Below are 17,837 nucleotides of genomic sequence, written 5' to 3' on the forward strand. Positions count from 1 at the left end.
GTTTTATATCTAAGGATTGGGGGTTTTGATACCACTAAATGGCTGTTTTCAGTGTTAAAAAGTTAAACGTTTTGGCTCAGTAGACGCTAAACTTTTAAGGAAGTAAGTGTAAGTCCCTTACTGTTCTTTTTTGATGACTTTAAGTCATACTATTTTTTCTTATTTTAGGTTCATCGGTCTATCTCTCTTTTTGATATTTGCATTCAGATCACATCTCTGGTTTTTAGAAGTATTTATATCTGTTCTTTTTTATGGCTGAGTAATATTCCATTGTATATATGTACCACACCTTCTTTATCCATTCCTGTGTTGATGGACATTTAGGTTGCTTCCATGTCCTGGCTATTGTAAATAGTGCTGCAGTGAACATTGGGGTGCACATAACTTTTCGAATTATGGTTTTCTTCGGACATATGCCCAGGAGTGGGATTGCTGAATCATATAGTAGTTTTATATTTAGCTTTTTAAGGCACCTCTTTACTGTTCCTAAAAAAGAACGAAATAATGCCATTTGCAGCAACATGGATGGACCTAGAGATTATCATACTAAGTGAAGTAAGTCAGACAGAGAAACACAAATATATGATATCACTTATATGTGGAATCTAATTTAAAAAAATGATACAAATGAACTTATTTACAAAACAGAAACAGACTCACAGATCTCAGAATCATACTTACGGTTACCAAAGGGGAAACATGTGGGGAAGTGATAAGATGGGAGATTGGGATTGACATATACCCACTACTGTGTATAAAATAGGTAACTAATAAGGACCCGCTGTATAGCACAGGGGACTCTACTCAATATTCTGTAATAAACTATATGGGAAAAGAATCCAAAAAAGAGTGGATATATGTATAACTGATTCACTTTGCTATACACCTGAAACTAACACAACATGGTAAGTCACCTACAATAAAAATTTTTTTTTTAATGTGGTAAAAAACAGTATTTACATCTGGATCCTCTCCAGTGTGGCCATATCATTTTTAGTATGTGGGACTGTCTAGACCCAGGAATAATGTACTCTTGTTCTTGTACAGTGGTGTTTCTGCTAAACCACGGTAAGGAAGAGCGTAACTTGACAGGGTTGTCTGAAAGGGACTGCGGAGTGAACTTGCTGATCCAGGAACGCTTTGTTCCACCCCCTGGCTGAGAGCTGCCCTGGAGCGAGGGTAGAAAGAAAGAGCATGATGATGAGAGGTGCACTGGAAGAAGAAAAGCCACAAGCAGAGATCAGGGGCTTTGTTCTGACTTCTGATTTCAGGAGTCTCAGAATACAGGAAATTTAACTTGTCCAACTTTTGCCTTCTTCAAGGCTTCCTTCAGGCTCAGTACCAGCATTCTTTCGGACTTGCTAGCCCCACCATGTTTCTTGCTCTGACATGGCAGAAAGCCTTTGGCAAGAGCAGCTTCAGAAAGCAGAAACCTCAAAATATAAGTTCTAAAGTAGAACATGCAGTAAGGAGAGGGTAAACTGGGAAGGTGGCTGGAATGGTCATATTCTTTCATGGCTCCTAAGCCTGTGAATGTGCCCTACAATTTGTAGTGCTAATAAATGTGACCACTTCACATGTAGAAGAAAAATATCTAGGACAGCTATCCTGTGTTAAATGTTGTTGATTTTCTAGTTGAGACCTGGAGATAAAGATTATTTGCAATTTGTGTTTCCTTCAAAGAGACATTATATAAGTTTTAGTTCCATGGCAGAAATGGTGGGTAGAGAGCTTGCTGTCGGGGTTATATTTCTACCTCTGTGTCTCATTCTGCACATTTTGTAATTTGTTCCTGTGGGAAAGTTAGGGAATGTCCGATTTGCATTAGGAGAGTTGAGATTACTTGAACTCCAGTCGCTGGATTGGAAACTGTGTCATTAGTCTGCCAGACATGACGAGGGCCTGTTCGGACAGTGGTAGCAGTTGCTCACTTAATAAACAGTCATTCATTGATCACCTGCTTTGTGTCACCCAGCAATCTAGATGGGATAGTACAAGGGTACATAAGATATGGTTTGGGCTGTTGAGTATGGTCACAGGAAGACCACCGTGTGTGCTGAGAAACTGGACCTAGTCCAAAGAGGCTGGAAGGCTGGAAGGCTGGCCAGGAGTGAGACCGGAAAGGTAGAAGGGCAGCTGGGAGGGTTGCAAGTTGGACTGGGTCTTGTGTGCTACACTGAGGGGCTTGTGCTTGATGAGCTGCCGTCACGTTTAAAGCAGGAGATTACATGGGCACGTCTGTTGCATCGGAGCAGCATTAGAGGGCACTGTGCCACTGGTTACTTCAGGTTAATATCGGGTTCTGTCTCAAGGGAAAATTGTGTTGGATTTGAACTGATGAGCTAATATTTTGATACGGGCCGTTCTTGCACATGTGTTTCAGTCCTAACTCAGTGTCTTAGTGGTATCTCAGACCTTTAGGAAACTAGTTAATTCTTAATAAATAACAAACTACCTTTCTGAACACAGAAAAAAAAAAGAGGCTACTAAAAAGTTATTTCAGTGGTCCTTGTGAGATCTAATGAGAGAGGAGGGGACAGATTTGTGGAAGATGGAGGTGATCAAAAGACAGGAGTGGCAGATGGAAGAATCACTTGGGGCGGAGGTGGTGGTGACATCACACCGTTAGCTTTGTCACCTTGCAGAAATCTTTAGCGCACGTTGATAGCCAGCTCACAGATGAAATAGGACCTAAGATCTTGGTAGCAGGGAGAGAAAGCGGCCTGCTAACAAAGGTAAATTAGATCCCTTTACCTAGGGGTGCTGTTGGAATCGTGGCTTTCCCCTTCTAGCCCAGCGTACGACTTCGCTTCCTGTTTTATAGACAAAATAGTGCCCCCGAATGGGAGCTCCTTCGTCTTGCTGACGATGGCAGCTCATTCTTGTATTGGTGCCCGTTCTCTTCCTCCTCCTCCCCTGTCGTGTAGAGGGGTTTTCCTTCCTTCCTTCGCCCATGCTTGGAGCCCAGGCCCTCTTGCACTCTCCCCGCTGGCTTTCAAACACATTCTTGCTTTGGTCTCTTCCCCTTGACCCTCCTGCCTCTAGTCTGTCCTGTCACGCTCTTCCACATCACAGCCAAATGCTCCAGTTGTTTTTACTTCCTTCCGCGCTTTTTGGCCATTTGTGTATCTTCTTTGGAGAAACATCTGTTCAGATCCTTCGCTCATTTTTTAATTGGGTTGTTTGTCTTTTATTGTTGAGTTGTAAGAGTTTTTGTATATTCTGGATATTAGACCCTCGTCACATACATGATTTGCAGATATTTTCTCCCATTCAATGCGTTGTCTTTTCACTTTTTTAATAGTGTCTTTCAACACATAAAAGTTTTTATTTTGATCGCGTTCAGTTTGTCTATTATCTTGATGCTTTTTGTGTCGTATCTAAGAAACGACTGCCTAATTCAAGGTCACACGGACTTTCACCTGTTTTCTTCTAAGAGTTTTATAGTCTTAGCTCTTCTATTTAAGTCTTTTGATCTATCTTGAGTTAAATTTTCATTTATGGTGTGAGGTTGGTGTCCAAATTCATTCTCTTCCGTGTAGAAGAATTCTACAAGAATTCTACAAGACAAGAATTCTCTTGTCTTAAGATCGGTTGTTGAAGAGACTCTTCTTTCCCTATTGAATGGTCTTGGCACCCTTGTAAAAAATCAATTGACTGTAAATGTATGGGTTTTAAGTTATTTCTTTTTAAAATGTTTAGGAAATCTACAGTATAAAGTAAAACTATTTCTGATAAATGAAATGTGGCAGTTGTTACATACCACTGAGTTTGGGGTTGTTTGCTGTCATAGCAAAAGCTGCCTAATCCAATATTCACAGATGTTCTAAGTAATTTAGTCTTGTGCAATGCAACACTTGTTTATCTAAGGACAAATATATAAATGGCAAGTTGAGCACTAATATTACCTGATAGCATTTGTTTGTGAGAGCTGAGTTATATGGTTTAGAATGTCGCCATGAAGTTCATACCTGAACTTCATCCATCTGAAGTTCATACCTTCAAGGATTATGTACCTGAGGCAAGCAGAGTGCCCTGCCCACTCATACAGCTGGTTAACAGCAAGGCCAGGACGTCAGGCTGAGGCCTGCCCACACGTTCTTGCTGCGATTGCTGTGTAACTGTGAATGTAAGGTGTTACCTGAGGTCGTCTCAAGCAGCAAAACGTCTAGGCTAACTCTGGCTCTAGGTAAAGAAGCAGATGGTTTTTCACTAGGTGGCTAGTTTTCACTAGGTGAAATTACAGTTTGGTAAGAAATCCTCTTATCTGACACTATCAGAGCAGGTGTTTGGGTGATTAATTAAGGAAGTCAGTTTTTAAAAGTACTCAAGGGGTGGTGCTTGAGTACTTAACGTTTTATTTTCAATCATACATGTGTACATTGATTCTCTATTGGTGTGGCATCAAGCTCTTTTCTCTGCAAATTGGTCTGCTGATTCGATTTCTAGATTGTCCTTTAAGTTGGACGAGAACCCTAAGGCGTCTGCAAAGAGTCTGGTATGGAATCCTTCAAGATTTGCGTGATCCTCCTTGCCGCTGCCCTGCCTGGTTCATGGTCATCTGATACATAATTCAGCAAAAACTGTCTTATCAATTTCTCAGTATCAGGTCTTCGCAGAGCATCATAGTTTTCATGAAAACAGTTATCTTCTTGCACTTACATTTTGTTGGTTTATATAATGTTTAATAAAATTTTGTAATTTTGATGATAAGTACAAGTGACCTTGACAAGCTCGGGAATCATCACATCTGATTCTTGATGACTAAGCAGCTCAGCTAGTAGCAGAGTCATGGGTGCAATAGACTGTATGCATGTCTGCCTACCAGGGGCATCAGAATGTTATAAAGGGAGACGGCGTAGCGAACCTGTGAGACCAGTACTTGGAAGTCGGTTTTGAAAGATTCTGAACATCTGTTCAGTGGAATACTCAACATCCCTATAAAATGTCAGTACAAATTTGTATGTATTATGAAAAGACATTGAAGTTATATTTTTATATGGGGAAAAGTAGCTTAGAAAAGGTTTATTAAGATTGTGTGTGTGTGTGTGTGTGAACACAGGAAAAGGTCTGGGGTTTCGTTCAAGATGGTGACGTAGGAGGATCCTGAACTCACCTCCTCGCATGGACACGCGAAATCGACAGCTACTTATGGAACAATTTCCTCTGAGAAAAACCCCCGAAACTAGCTGAGCAACTCCTGCACATCTGGCAAACAAGAAAAAACCCACATCAGAGTGGCTAGGAGAGGCTGAGACACAGTCTCACCGTACACCCCTCCCCCAGTGTGGTGACCCGCAGTCGGGGGGAACTCCCATCCCAGGCTGCTCCCCGAGGAGCGAAGGGGGTGAACCCCACCCCTGGCACCCCTACTTTCAAGACCTGCCCCTGGGAGATGAGCCCCCAAAACATCTAGCTTTGAAAGTCGATGGGGCTGGCATCTAGAAGACCCATGAGGCTACAGCGACCTGAGAAACAGTTCTTGAAGGGGCAGCATGAACTGACCCTCCACAGGGCCTGACACAGACACAGCGACTGAAAAGGGCCCAGACTTTCTGTGAAAGAGGCTTGTTTATCTTAGAGCATCGGCCTGGGGCAGGCTTCTAATTTAACCCACGTCTGGGGGCTTGGAGGCCGGTGGGGCCATCTTTGCTGTCTCTCTGCCTTGCTCCGGCTCAACAGTATCTCCTGGAAAGGGACTTGTATACTTGGTCTGGTGCCCTGATTTTTGCAGCTACTGGCTGGGGACACGTCTAGGTCACCTGGCTCTGGTGGCCAGTGAGGTTTACGCTTGTAGGTCCCCAGTGTTCATTGCAGTATTATTTGCCATAGTCAGACGTGGAAGCAGCCTAAGTGTCCGTGGATGGATGAATGGATAAAGGAACTGTGATACACACACCACACATGGGATGTTATTCAGCCATGAAAAAGAAAGAAAGCTTGCCATCTGTGATGGCAACATGGATGGACCTTGAGGGCATTAGTGCTCAGTGACATAAGTCAGAGAAAAGGTGATCATGATCTCACCTGTGTGTGGGATCTAAAAAGCAAAGCAAGAAAAAATGGACCCACAGGTACTGTTCAGATGGGTGGTTACCAGAGGCAGCTGGTGGGGAGTGGACAAAATGGGCAAAGGGGGTCAGATGGTACAAACTTGCAGTTAATTAGGTAAGTAAGCCTGGGCATGTGGTATACAGCATGGTGACTGTAGTGAATAATACCATGTTGTGTATTTGAAAGTTGAAGGGAGTGAATCTTTTTTTTTTTCAGTGTGTTTAGAAAAGTCATTAAACAATAACAACTACAATAAGCAGCAACAACAACAAATCCTAGGAAATGGAGAGTTGGTACAATTATTATCACCCAAAGTCCATAATTTACATTAAGATTCATTCCTGGTGTTGTGCATTCTATGAGTTTTGACAAGTGTATAATGACATGTATCTACAATCACAGTATTGTATATAATAGCCCTAAAACTCCTCTGTGCTCTGACTGTCCATCCTTTTCTCCCTCTCACCCCAGGCAGCCACTCATCTTTTTACTGCCTCCATAGCTTTGCCTTTTCCAGGATGCCATATAGTTGGAATCATATAGGATATACCCTTTCCAGATTAGCTTTTTTCACTTTGTAATCTTAAAAGATCTCATAGCAAGAAAAGGGAATGTGTAACCGTGTGCGATGGATTTTAACTAGACTTACTGCGGTGATCATTTTATAATAGATACAAATGTGGAATCATGTTGTGCACCTGAAAGCCATATAATGTTATATGTCAATTGTATCTCAATTTAAAAAATAATTTATATTTTAAAGAGATAGTCAAAAACATTCTGGAAGGATGTGAATCACGATGTTAAATAGTGAGAAAAACGTTAATAGTGCCTATCTGTAGAGCATCAAGACTGAGTGATTTTTTTTTTACTCTCTGTCTTTTGTGTCATTATAGTCTACCCTCCTTATCCTCAGGTTCCACATCTGTGGATTCGACCAACCATGGATCAGAAATATTCGGAAAAAAAATTCCAGAAAGTTTCAAAACGCAAAACTTGAATTTGCTGCATTGGCAACTATTTACATAGTATTAACATTGTATTTACAATTATCTACATAACATTTACGTTTTATTAGGTATTATGTAATCTAGAGATGATTTAAAGTATACGCAAATACTACGCCATTTTATATGAGGGACTTGGACATCCCCTGATTTTGGTGTAGGGGGTCCGGGAACCAGGCCCCCATGGATGCTGCAGGATGGCTGTATTTCTTTGTTGGTTGAAAGTTTCACAGTGAACATCTGTTACTTTTAAAACTAAGGGAAAAGGAGCAGTTTCTGTTTTGTGAGGAGCCTATTTAACATGTATAGTTAAAAAAAATTAAATCCCTTGTAGAATTTAGGCAACAGGAGAGAATGCTCTTGGTCAGGGGCCTCCCTCTTGGCACCTTGATAGCGCACGAGCAGCTTTATGTCATGTGTACTTAAAAGGGCTTTTTCCCAGCGGCAGTGTAGCCTTTCAAATGAGTAGAATGGCGTTTCTCTCTTATTCTTGCTCTCCTTTTATTTCTATGTGTAAAATGTGATATTGTTGCAGTAATTCCTTTTTCTGGTTTTATTTTCAGGAAGACTTCGATGTCGATCACTTTGTGTCCGACTGTCGGAAGCGGGTCCAGCTGGAAGCACTGAGAGATGACCTGGAGCTCTACTATAAGCTGCTTAAAACGGCCATGGTCGAGCTCATCAACAAGGACTATGCAGACTTCGTCAACCTGTCAACGAACCTGGTAAACTTTAAATCCGGAGTTCCTACCAGTCAGTGTATTTACACACGTACTACACACTTTCTTTCTCACTCATGTTTATTCTTAAAAGTGCTGAGTGTTTTTAGAAACCTTTTAGTTGATTTTTCCCCCAGAAACTTGGAGAGATTACTAAACTTTCTTGATACACATTTTTTGTTTTGAGTTTAGTTTGATTATTTTTTGAACGACTTATTAAGAAGTAGTGAAAAGTAAAGGATAACAATCTCAAGAGGGGTTGTTTTTGGCAGTTGCTAAGTGATTACCATGAAATCTCACTGGTTTAGACTAATTTGCGAGAGCAGATACCAACTATTCTTAAGGAAATGCTTAATTTACTTTCAGGTACTGTGCTAGCCAGACATGGGTTGAGGAAACGTTGGCCAATATTGATCTTTAGGTGGCCTGGTTTTATAAAAACGTAGGAATGGTTTGTGAGAAGCGTATCAGTTACTTGGAAAAGTTGTTTAGAAATGCTCGAGTTTTAATACTTGGAAAAGTCTTCTTGTTCATACTTTATTTTGTTGTAAAATCTGTTTGTCCAAAGAAGTATAGAAAGTCGCCATCTCCATGGGAATTTCAGGAAGCGTTAAGAATAACGAGGGCTTCCCTGGTGGCGCAGTGGTTGAGAATCTGCCTGCCAATGCAGGGGACACGGGTTCGAGCCCTGGTCTGGGAAGATCCCACATGCCACGGAGCAACTGGGCCCGTGAGCCACAATTACTGAGCCTGCGCGTCTGGAGCCTGTGCTCCGCAACAAGAGAGGCCGCGATGGTGAGAGGCCCGCGCACCGCGATGAAGAGTGGTCCCCACTTGCCACAACTAGAGAAAGCCCTCGCACAGAAATGAAGACGCAACACAGTCATACATAAATAAATAAATAAATGAACGTGAATTTCTAAAAAAAAAAAAAAAAAAAAAAAAGAATAACGAGCCATGTTTGCTTTTGGGAAGTACACCACTAAGATAAACGTTCCAGTAGGATTAGAAACCCTGAAACTTTTATTTCCATTCTATTTAATTTGGATTTTTCTCAAGGGCTATAATAATGCTTAGGAGAGATATAGCCCATCAGACTTTCACATCAGCTGGCTGAACATCATAAGTACAGAGATAGCTATTTTTCCTGTTAAGGTTTTTTAAATTCATTTAAAATTTCATCCAAAGGCAAATTGTACATGAGGAATCTTTGATTTATTATGAGTTTCCCTATTTGCATAGTTTCATGTATATCAACAGATTTTTTCACATTCTGTGAGCAATATTTGTGGTAAGATAACATTTCTGTTATGTATCTAGTTACTAGCAATATGTGATTGTACGGAAAGAATAACCTAAGTCTAGTACTGCTTTGCTCGTTAAACAAGCTTCACTGTCACTCCTGACTCTGACGTGCTTGTGCCAACATGATTTTGCCTTTAGGTTGGCATGGACAGAGCCCTCAGCCAGCTTTCTGTGCCTTTGGGACAGTTACGGGAAGAGGTGCTGGTAAGTCCTCAGGTGCCGGTAAACAGTCTATATATATATAAAGCACGTTATGCTTCTTTGCCTTCTCCAAGAACTCCTTTAATGTGTTAGGTTGTTGTGGTGGTTGTTTAATGGTCCATGATTATAGTACTCACCTTCAAAACTGGTGAAAATGATTCTCTACTTTTTGCATGTGATATTACAGCCTAAAAAATGTGTTTGGTTGGAAGATGACAGATCGTCAAAGAGTAGACAACTTTAAATGTCAGGGAGGAAAAGAAGGGTATTTCAAAATTTAACTTGTTAATACCACCTCACCCATCTGTAAGTGGTCTCCAAATTAGAACTGGCTGACTTATATTTTAAAATTTGTAATTTTACAAGTGTTTTCCCAGACAGTGTTTTACATGTGGTTAGGTTCCTGGACCAGTCTACAAAAGCTGTTTAACCCCTGTATGTAACTGAAGGATAATATAAATATCATGTAACGCCTAGTTTCTGGGAGAAACTCTCTCCCGTGGGAATGGGACTGTCTGCCTGTAAGCCCTGAGGACAGGGACCCCATCTGGATGAACAGTGGAGGGGGAGTTTTGGCATCACCTCTGACAGGAGACCGTGTGGCCTGTCCTCCCCTCACCCGCTCATCTGCGCTAGGCACCCCGACCTCCATTGTCCCTTAGTTGTGATGCACTGCACCATCACTTCCTGTGTGTATCACCACTGGACCACGCCAGACCAAGTGGCCTCATGCACCTTGCCCCCGAGACAGCGCCTGGCACGGGCGAGGCTCTCAGTAGGTAACGTAGGTAGAGAGGCCCTGCCTGGATAGAACTGAAGGAAATGCAGGATAATGGGAGTGTCAGGGCTGAGAAGTCCCGAGGAGGGGTCGGCGGGAAAGACTTCATAAAAGAGATAAGTCTTGAGCTGTGCCTTGAACTAGCAGATATGTTTGAAAGTGTATGTCTTTGAATTTTACAAAAGCTCATTACAGTGCTTTTCCTTGGAACGGAAGGAAGGGGGTTTTGTGGTCCGCCGCTGGGCTGCACAGCAGCTTCTGCGTGGCCCTCCTGCCTCCCTCTCGGTGCTCCCCTCACCTCGCAGCCGTGTGGCTGACGTCTCCTGAGCCTCAGCCTGTCCTAACCTCCCACTCTTCTCTCTGCGCTCTCTCCGCTCTGCTGACCTTCCTGGGCTGCTCTCACGCCTCCGGGCTCGAGTCCTGCCCTGCCACCTGCCAGTACCACGTCCCCTCCCTTATTCTGCAGCTGTCTTTGTAGCCACCTTTCTCCTCACCAGCCACAGACCTCACCTGCCTTTTTGATCTCAACTCACGACGCTACTCTGAGATTCTAAGGTCACTGAGGGATAAGACTGTTTCTGTCTAATTCATCATTGTAGCCTCACTGGCTACCACAGTAGCTGACATTTAATAGATATTTCATAATGTTTATTGAATGAATGAATTCACCTTTCTATAAAATTTTTGTGATTTATCTAGTTTATTCTGATCGTTTCCATTACCTTCATTTTGGCCTCAGTTCTTCATACTTGGCTTAATTTATTAGCTTCTGGACATGTTTCTCCACCTATGACCTCTGCCTTTTCCTGGCCATTCTGTTCCTTACTTCTTGATTCCTACCATCCCCCAAACAGCATTTCATCAGGAAATATCCGTGCTTCGGGATTCTCTAGTTCCCTAAAATGTGTAGAATCTAAAGTCCTCCCAAATCAGCCCCTCCCTGTTTATTTCTACTTCTCTGCAAAATGAAGCCTGCAGTGCGCCCGGGTGCATGCCTCACCCACCCTGAGTGTGCACCAGTTGTATCTTCCCACCTTTGTCTTCTGATAACCTCCTCTCCACCATCGTCAGCTTTCACAGGTCCTCAGGGTCAGACTCAAGCCCCATCCCCTGTGCCAAACTCTCCTATCCTTTGATTCAGATGATTTCTTGAACGACATTGATTGTACGTGTATTATTATGCTTTTGGCTGTTAATCCTCTGTAACCTTGGCTTTATATGTCATTTTGCCCCCAAATCATGAGTACCCTCGACAGCAGTTGTGTCTGATATTATGTATTTTTGTCAATATCTGCATAATACCGGCCCGAAGATAATTAAGTTCTGTGGAATTTAATTAAATGTGTAAGTTTTGTAATGTCACAAAACAGTTTCTGCTGTACGTTTTCTTTATTTTTTTAAAGAGTCTTAGGTCATCTGTCAGTGAAGGAATTCGGGCAGTAGATGAACGAATGTCTAAACAAGAGGACATTAGGAAAAAAAAGGTAGGTTGCACATGCGTTCATGGTAGCACCTTGGAGTTAACGGCACTTCTGCGCATGTGGTCTGATTTATTTCTCTTGGTACCTTTGCAGAGAGGAAGTGTGGGGTGTCTCCTTATTTTTAGGCATCAGTGTTCAGCAAGGTTCGCGAGGGGTCGAGCCAGAGCTGGAGCCCAGGTCTTCTCACTCCTGGGCTGATTAAGGTCCTGTTAATAAGAGGGGTATGCTAAAGGAACTAATAGAAGAAAAAGACAAAGAAAATTGCATATTCTTCTTGTGCGTTAATTTATTCATGATGGCATTAAAATTTTTAAAGAAAACTGTAGATTTCTTATGCTGCATGCCAGCTAGAAGCCCTTCCCTCATGTCTCTACTTTTACATTTTACTGGTCCTGTGTTTTAATTTTATTATCTGACTTTAAAGATGTAATGGCAGAGTTAGGATTAGAATTTGAGACTTCTGATTCTAGCCTGGTGCTCTGTCAGTGTTTTCTAAATTTATTAGCGTATTTTTCAAAATCTCAAGGGAGAGAAGCCTATTTTAGAAACCTTCTGTTTAATTCTCCTTTAAATATCAGGTTTCATCCAAAGATTTCAAGAATGCAGTGCCTTTCTAGAAAAGATTGTAAGCTTTGTGAGAGCAGGGAATTTTTGCCTGTTTTATTCACTCATGTCCTCACTGTCTAGAAGAATGTCTGGTGCACAATAGGAGCTCAGTAACTATTTGGTTTTTTTTTTTTGTCTTTTTTTTAAAAATTAATTTTTATTGGAGTATAGTTGCTTTACAGTGTAGTGTTAGTTTCTGCTGTACAGCAGAGTGAATCAGTTATACATATATCCACTCTTTTTTCGATTTCCTTACCATTTAGGTCACCACAGAGCATTGAGTAGAGTTCCCTGTGCTGTACAGTAGGTTCTAGTAACTGTTTGTTTAATGAATGACTTTCTTTTTGTTCTTTTAAGGATGAGAGTTTTTATAATGTTCCTCAACCTCTTTGATAATATTTATTGTGTAATAATGTCTTTAATGAATTGACGCTTAGGCATATAATTGTGTCGTATACATGTAAATAGAGAGGATAAAGATGATCAGAAACTAAAATTAAAACATGAAAAAAGGGTCATAAGAAAATAAATGTAGTGCCCATACAGGGGTTCGTTTAAGATGGGGAAAAGAAAGAAGGAATAAAACTGCAGGAAATGAGAAAACAAAAAAAGTCTAGTTTTTTTCTTTTTTTAACTATAAACTTGTAATAGAATATTGAAATATGCTTTTCTAGGCAGCTAAAATTAAGATTTGCATCCTTGGGAATTCAGTGTTATGTGGAAGTATTCAAAATGTAGAGTGCTCTACATACTTCAAGTTGACTTTTGGCTTTGTATTTCCCTGCATTTAGAATGGGGAAATAAGATAATTAAGATTAAACATCATGATAACTTTTTTTTGGCTTCATTTTTATTTGTATAGATATGTGTGTTGAGGCTTATACAGGTTATTCGATCAGTGGAGAAAATTGAAAAAATCTTAAATTCTCAACATTCTAAAGAAACATCTGCACTAGAAGCGAGCAGGTAAGTATTTTTTACTAAATATCACATAAATTAATACTTCACACCCAGGCTACTTTTTTTTTTTTTTTTTTTTTTAGTTAAAACTCATTTCTGAAAAAGAAGAAAAGCCAAGTCTGTGGCTCAGTGTTTTTGAACGTAGCTTATGAAAAGTGGAGGGCATGAGATGGTAAAGTTTATAATACATCCTTCTAAAACCTTTGTGGTGATGGACCACTGTTCCAACACATCACCTTTTTTTTTTTTTTTTTTTTAATTTATTTATTATTTATTTATTTATGTCTGTGTTGGTCTTCATTTCTGTGCGAGGGCTTTCTCCAGTTGCGGCAAGTGGGGGCCACTCTTCATCGCGGTGCGCGGGCCTCTCTTGTTGCGGAGCACAGGCTCCAGACGCGCAGGCTCAGCAATTGTGGCTCACGGGCCCAGTTGCTCTGCGGTATGTGGGATCCTCCCAGACCAGGGCTCGAACCCGTGTCCCCTGCATTGGCAGGCGGATTCTCAACCACTGCGCCACCAGGGAAGCCCCTCCAACACATCACCTTACGGGGAGTCAGAGGAGTGTACTTTCAGTGGAAGATTTTTTATCTTTGGTATTGCCTTATGTAAGCACTGGCAAAATCCTTTGATCTTCCAGGTATGGAATAGCTTTCATCTTTCTTAAATTTATGTAGACATGCCCAGAGTATCGCCATTCATGTATCTTGCCTAGCATTATATCATTAAGAAACAGTATAGGATACATTTAGTTAAAATTTATAAACAAGGGAAAGAAAGCTTGTGAAATTAGAAAAACATGACCATTTCCTTTGTTACACTGTGACCGTCTTGTTACCTTCCTAGTGTGAATTTTAAATCAGCCAGGTAGCTGCGTGGCTCAGAAAATGAGTAGATCATAGCAGCACCGTGGTGCTGTGGGAGGAGCACAGGTTTGTGCTGCATCTACCACTGGGCAGCCTGAGTCATGGAACCTCAACTCCCTGTGTCATGGGCACTGTAAGGCTAATAGTAACTCCACTGGCAGGGTTGGCTGACAGTCAGCCCGTCAGCCGCACCTGGCATGTCGTAGGCCCTCACACATCTAATTTGGGTCTAACAAGAGCTTCTCCTAAAGTCACGTGGACAGCCATAACATTTTTCCCTGAGTAATATTGGATAATCTGCTGCAAAACCAGCCAAAGCCAAATTGAATATACCTATACCAAAGTCTTACCATACGATAAAGGCGTGTTGGATTTCTTCATTGTAGGAATCAAAATGTTAGATTTGGGAGCACCTTAAAGACAGTATGCTCCGTATCTCTCGCTGTATAGATTGAGGAATGCGGCATCCAAAAAGGAAGTGATTCTCCTGTCCTGGGTCTCTCCTTCCTTTCATAATCAAGATGTACAGACAAGTGGTCAGCACCTGCCGTCTTTGTCTCTTCAGCCCACTGCCCTTGTGCTCCCGCCCTTACCCGCGCTGGTCAGCGTCTCCGCTGTCGTCCCTTCTGCCCTGTCCAGTGGAGCTGTTTGTCTTGAGCTGCTCCGAGTCTCTCTTGCCCTCAGCAGCATTGGCAGCTCCTGCCGACTTGTCCTCACTCGACATCCACCACGCCTGCCTCCCTGTTTTCTTTCCACTGTGGTCCACTCCTACTCCCTTCCTCACTGATGTCTTTTTCTATGATACTATTCCTTTGCGATGTTCCATCTTTTTTTTTTCCCTTTTTGGCCGCACCGCACGGCATGTGGTATCTCAGTTCCCCAACCAGGGATCGAACTGAGGCCCCCTGCAGTGGAAGCACAGAGTCTTAACTGTTGGACTGCCAGGGAAGGCCCTCTATGTTCCATCTTTAATGTAATAGATATTATGCTGTTTGTTGCTCAGAATCACCTTTGAGTACTTTTTAAAAATTCAGATCAGCAACTTTGAGCTGTAGAGAAGGGAAAACCAGGGAAATGTAAGTGAATGGTAACTATATCATGCTTCTTAGTCCAAGAAACGTTTAGATAATTTATAATTAATAGATCCACACTAGGTTACTCAGGAAAGAGGGATTAACCTTTTGTTGGTCTTGCAGGGGAATTGCTCTCCCTCTAAACTAGTTTGAATGCTACAGATACAGGACTGGATAGACCTGAAATGGATAGCATTTCATTTCCTTGTGATGTGGATTTTTTCCCCTCACTCACTGATAGGTCACCATTAGATATAGGATGCCTCAGAGAAGCCCAGCAGATGCTTCAGTGCCTTTACATTTTTCTTCTTTTGCTGTTTAGCTTCCTTTTGAGTGGTATTGTTGCAATGTATTTTAGAGGAAAAAAGTGCATTTATTACACTTTGGGGCAGATACACAATGAATGTCCTTTCACTGGGACCCAGAGAATACAGATTGACTGCTCTTTCAGCTCTTTGCTAAACGATAATGTAAGCTCTTCTGACTTATTTGACGTATTGCCGCTAGAGGGCCGCTTTTATTTTATTAAGGAGGCAGCAGTATTTGGTATTTTAGAAGTACTGGAGGTATTTTAGAGGAAGAGACAATGAGACAGAGTAGTAGAAGGGCATTGAGGTGTAAATAATAGGATAGGGCAAGAGAGGGAAGGGAGGTTAAAGATGAAGAAGGCCACAGACGGGAGAGCCTGGGGGAGGAGGTGGAAACACCCGTCGCACCCACACTGGCCTGGTCCAGCTCCTGCTTCTTGCCTGGACCCTGTGGCTGAGGCCAGGCAGGGTCAGTGGCTTACACTGAAGTAGTTGCCCACTGTCCTAGAACGTGCTGTGCGTGTGACTTGTGAAAGCTGATGGCGTGAAGGATGCTTTAGCTTCTGCCTGTAATGGGGGCTGTGGAAAAACACAGTGGGTGCTAAAGCGTCACCATTGCTAATCATGTGACGTGTTCTCTCGGAAATTTAAAACCTTTAGGAGTTAAATTTCTCTAATTGTCTCTACTAGCCCACTTTTGACTGGACAGATTTTGGAGAGAATTGCCACAGAGTTTAACCAGTTACAGTTTCATGCTGTTCAAAGCAAAGGCATGCCTCTTTTGGACAAAATAAGACCAGTAAGTGTTGTTTTAGATTTTCACACTTTGGTATTTAGGAATTTGCTAAATAATATTGGTTTTACCTGATACAGGCATACCTCATGTTATTGCCCTTCACTTCATTGCGCTTCACAGATATGGTATTTTTTTTACAAATTGAAGGTTTATGGCAACTCTGCATCAAGCAAGTCTATCAGCCTCCCAGTGCCATTCCAACAGCATTTGCTCACTTCATGTCTCTGTATCACATTCTGGTAATTTTCACAGTATTTCAAACCCTCCACCAGCAAAATGATTACAGCTCACTGAAAGCTCAGATTATGGTTAGCATCTTTCAGCAATAAAGTATTTTTTAATTGAGGTAATTAAGGTAGATACCTTGTTTTTTTAGACATAATGCTATTGCAGACTTAATATACTGCAGTATAGTGTAAACATTTCTTTTACGTGCACTGAGAGACCAAGAAATCCCAGTGACCCGCTTTATCGCGATGCTGCTCGATTTATTGTGGTGGTCTGCAACCACACTCGCGGTGTCTCCAAGGTATGCCTGTAATGCCTCTGATAATTGTTCATCTGCAGGATTTTGAAACTAGCTTTGAATTTTTTCCTTCAGTTTTTGTTTTTTGGACCCCTGCCCCCTAAGTGTCACACATTGTAGATTTGTGTAAAGACACAGGCATATTCTCCGAATTATAAGGGTAAAATTAATTCTAAATTTCATGTAACTTGACACACTGTATGATGTAGTCAGAGTTAATTTATCCAAAACTCTCGACTGGGCTTTAGATTCATGATGTTTGTCAGATTTACTCTGTAACTTAAGAGGAAAATAACTTTTTTTCTCATTCTGCAATTCTGTCTAAATCCTCCTTTGATATAGCAAAGATTTACTTATAAAGAGATGTGGGGAGGAGGAGAGATTCATTGTTACGCTCCAGAAAATGTTAATATTTTAATTTTACATATACTCTCTTCTAGTGCCGCCAGAGATTTGTTATGTATATATTTGAGTCTTTAGAAGTTGTTCCAGCTGCTTTCTTACCTGTTTTTCTTGCAGCGTATAGCTGGCATTACAGCCATGTTACAGCAGTCACTGGAAGGCCTCCTGTTGGAAGGTCTTCGGACTTCCAGTGTCGATGTAATCCGGCACTGCTTACGGACTTACGCCACAATTGACAAGGCACGGGACGCGGAGGCGTTAGTTGGTCAGGTCCTCGTGAAACCATACATGGATGAGGTTTGTTCACCCCCAGGCCTTCGTTCAGCAGGCGCTCACAGGGCATCGGCTGTGTGCTACATGCTTCACTGGGCGCGAGCGTGGGTCACAGGTCCTTCTGTAAAGACTCTCATAGTTACTGCAGCGTCAGCTGTAAGAAAAGCTTGGTCCCTGGTGGTTAAAACCAGCATGCAGGAGTCAGGTACCCTCTCTCGTATTTTCTAGTGATGCCGTAGCCCAGGGATCATCTTAATTTAGTGGGGGGCGGGTCTTCCCTAGGGAGAAGGTGTGTATCAGAACATTTTTAGGTCAGTTTTATGCTATGTAACTTATTTGTCAATAAAATTTTTAAAACGAATCTTTAACTACTGGTCTAGTGGGTAGAATGGAACAAGTAGAGCAGATGCCAGCACCGCAGCTCAAGTGCCTGGTGGTGGGACAGCCTGCCGAGAGCCCTGAGCATGGAAGGTCTGCGTGGAGGG

The 17,837-nt window shown here is 41.9% G+C and overlaps 1 protein-coding gene across 4 annotated transcripts in view; it reads left to right on the top strand.

Moving 5' to 3' along the window:
* Positions 1-17,837, top strand: part of COG2 (component of oligomeric golgi complex 2) — a 43,326-nt gene that overhangs the window by 900 nt on the left and 24,589 nt on the right. For all 4 annotated transcript variants that reach the window (XR_009005640.1, XM_057530786.1, XM_057530785.1 and 1 more), the window contains exons 2-7: positions 7,625-7,786; positions 9,224-9,289; positions 11,468-11,548; positions 13,014-13,117; positions 16,046-16,154; positions 17,197-17,376. Coding sequence is in view for 3 of the 4 variants with exons in the window: in XM_057530786.1 (XP_057386769.1) it covers positions 7,625-7,786; positions 9,224-9,289; positions 11,468-11,548; positions 13,014-13,117; positions 16,046-16,154; positions 17,197-17,376 (702 nt within the window). In the remaining variant the exon portion in view is untranslated. The remainder of the gene's footprint in view (positions 1-7,624; positions 7,787-9,223; positions 9,290-11,467; positions 11,549-13,013; positions 13,118-16,045; positions 16,155-17,196; positions 17,377-17,837) is intronic.

Source organism: Balaenoptera acutorostrata, chromosome 16 (genome assembly GCF_949987535.1).
Source record: "Balaenoptera acutorostrata chromosome 16, mBalAcu1.1, whole genome shotgun sequence".
NCBI lineage: Eukaryota > Metazoa > Chordata > Mammalia > Artiodactyla > Balaenopteridae > Balaenoptera > Balaenoptera acutorostrata.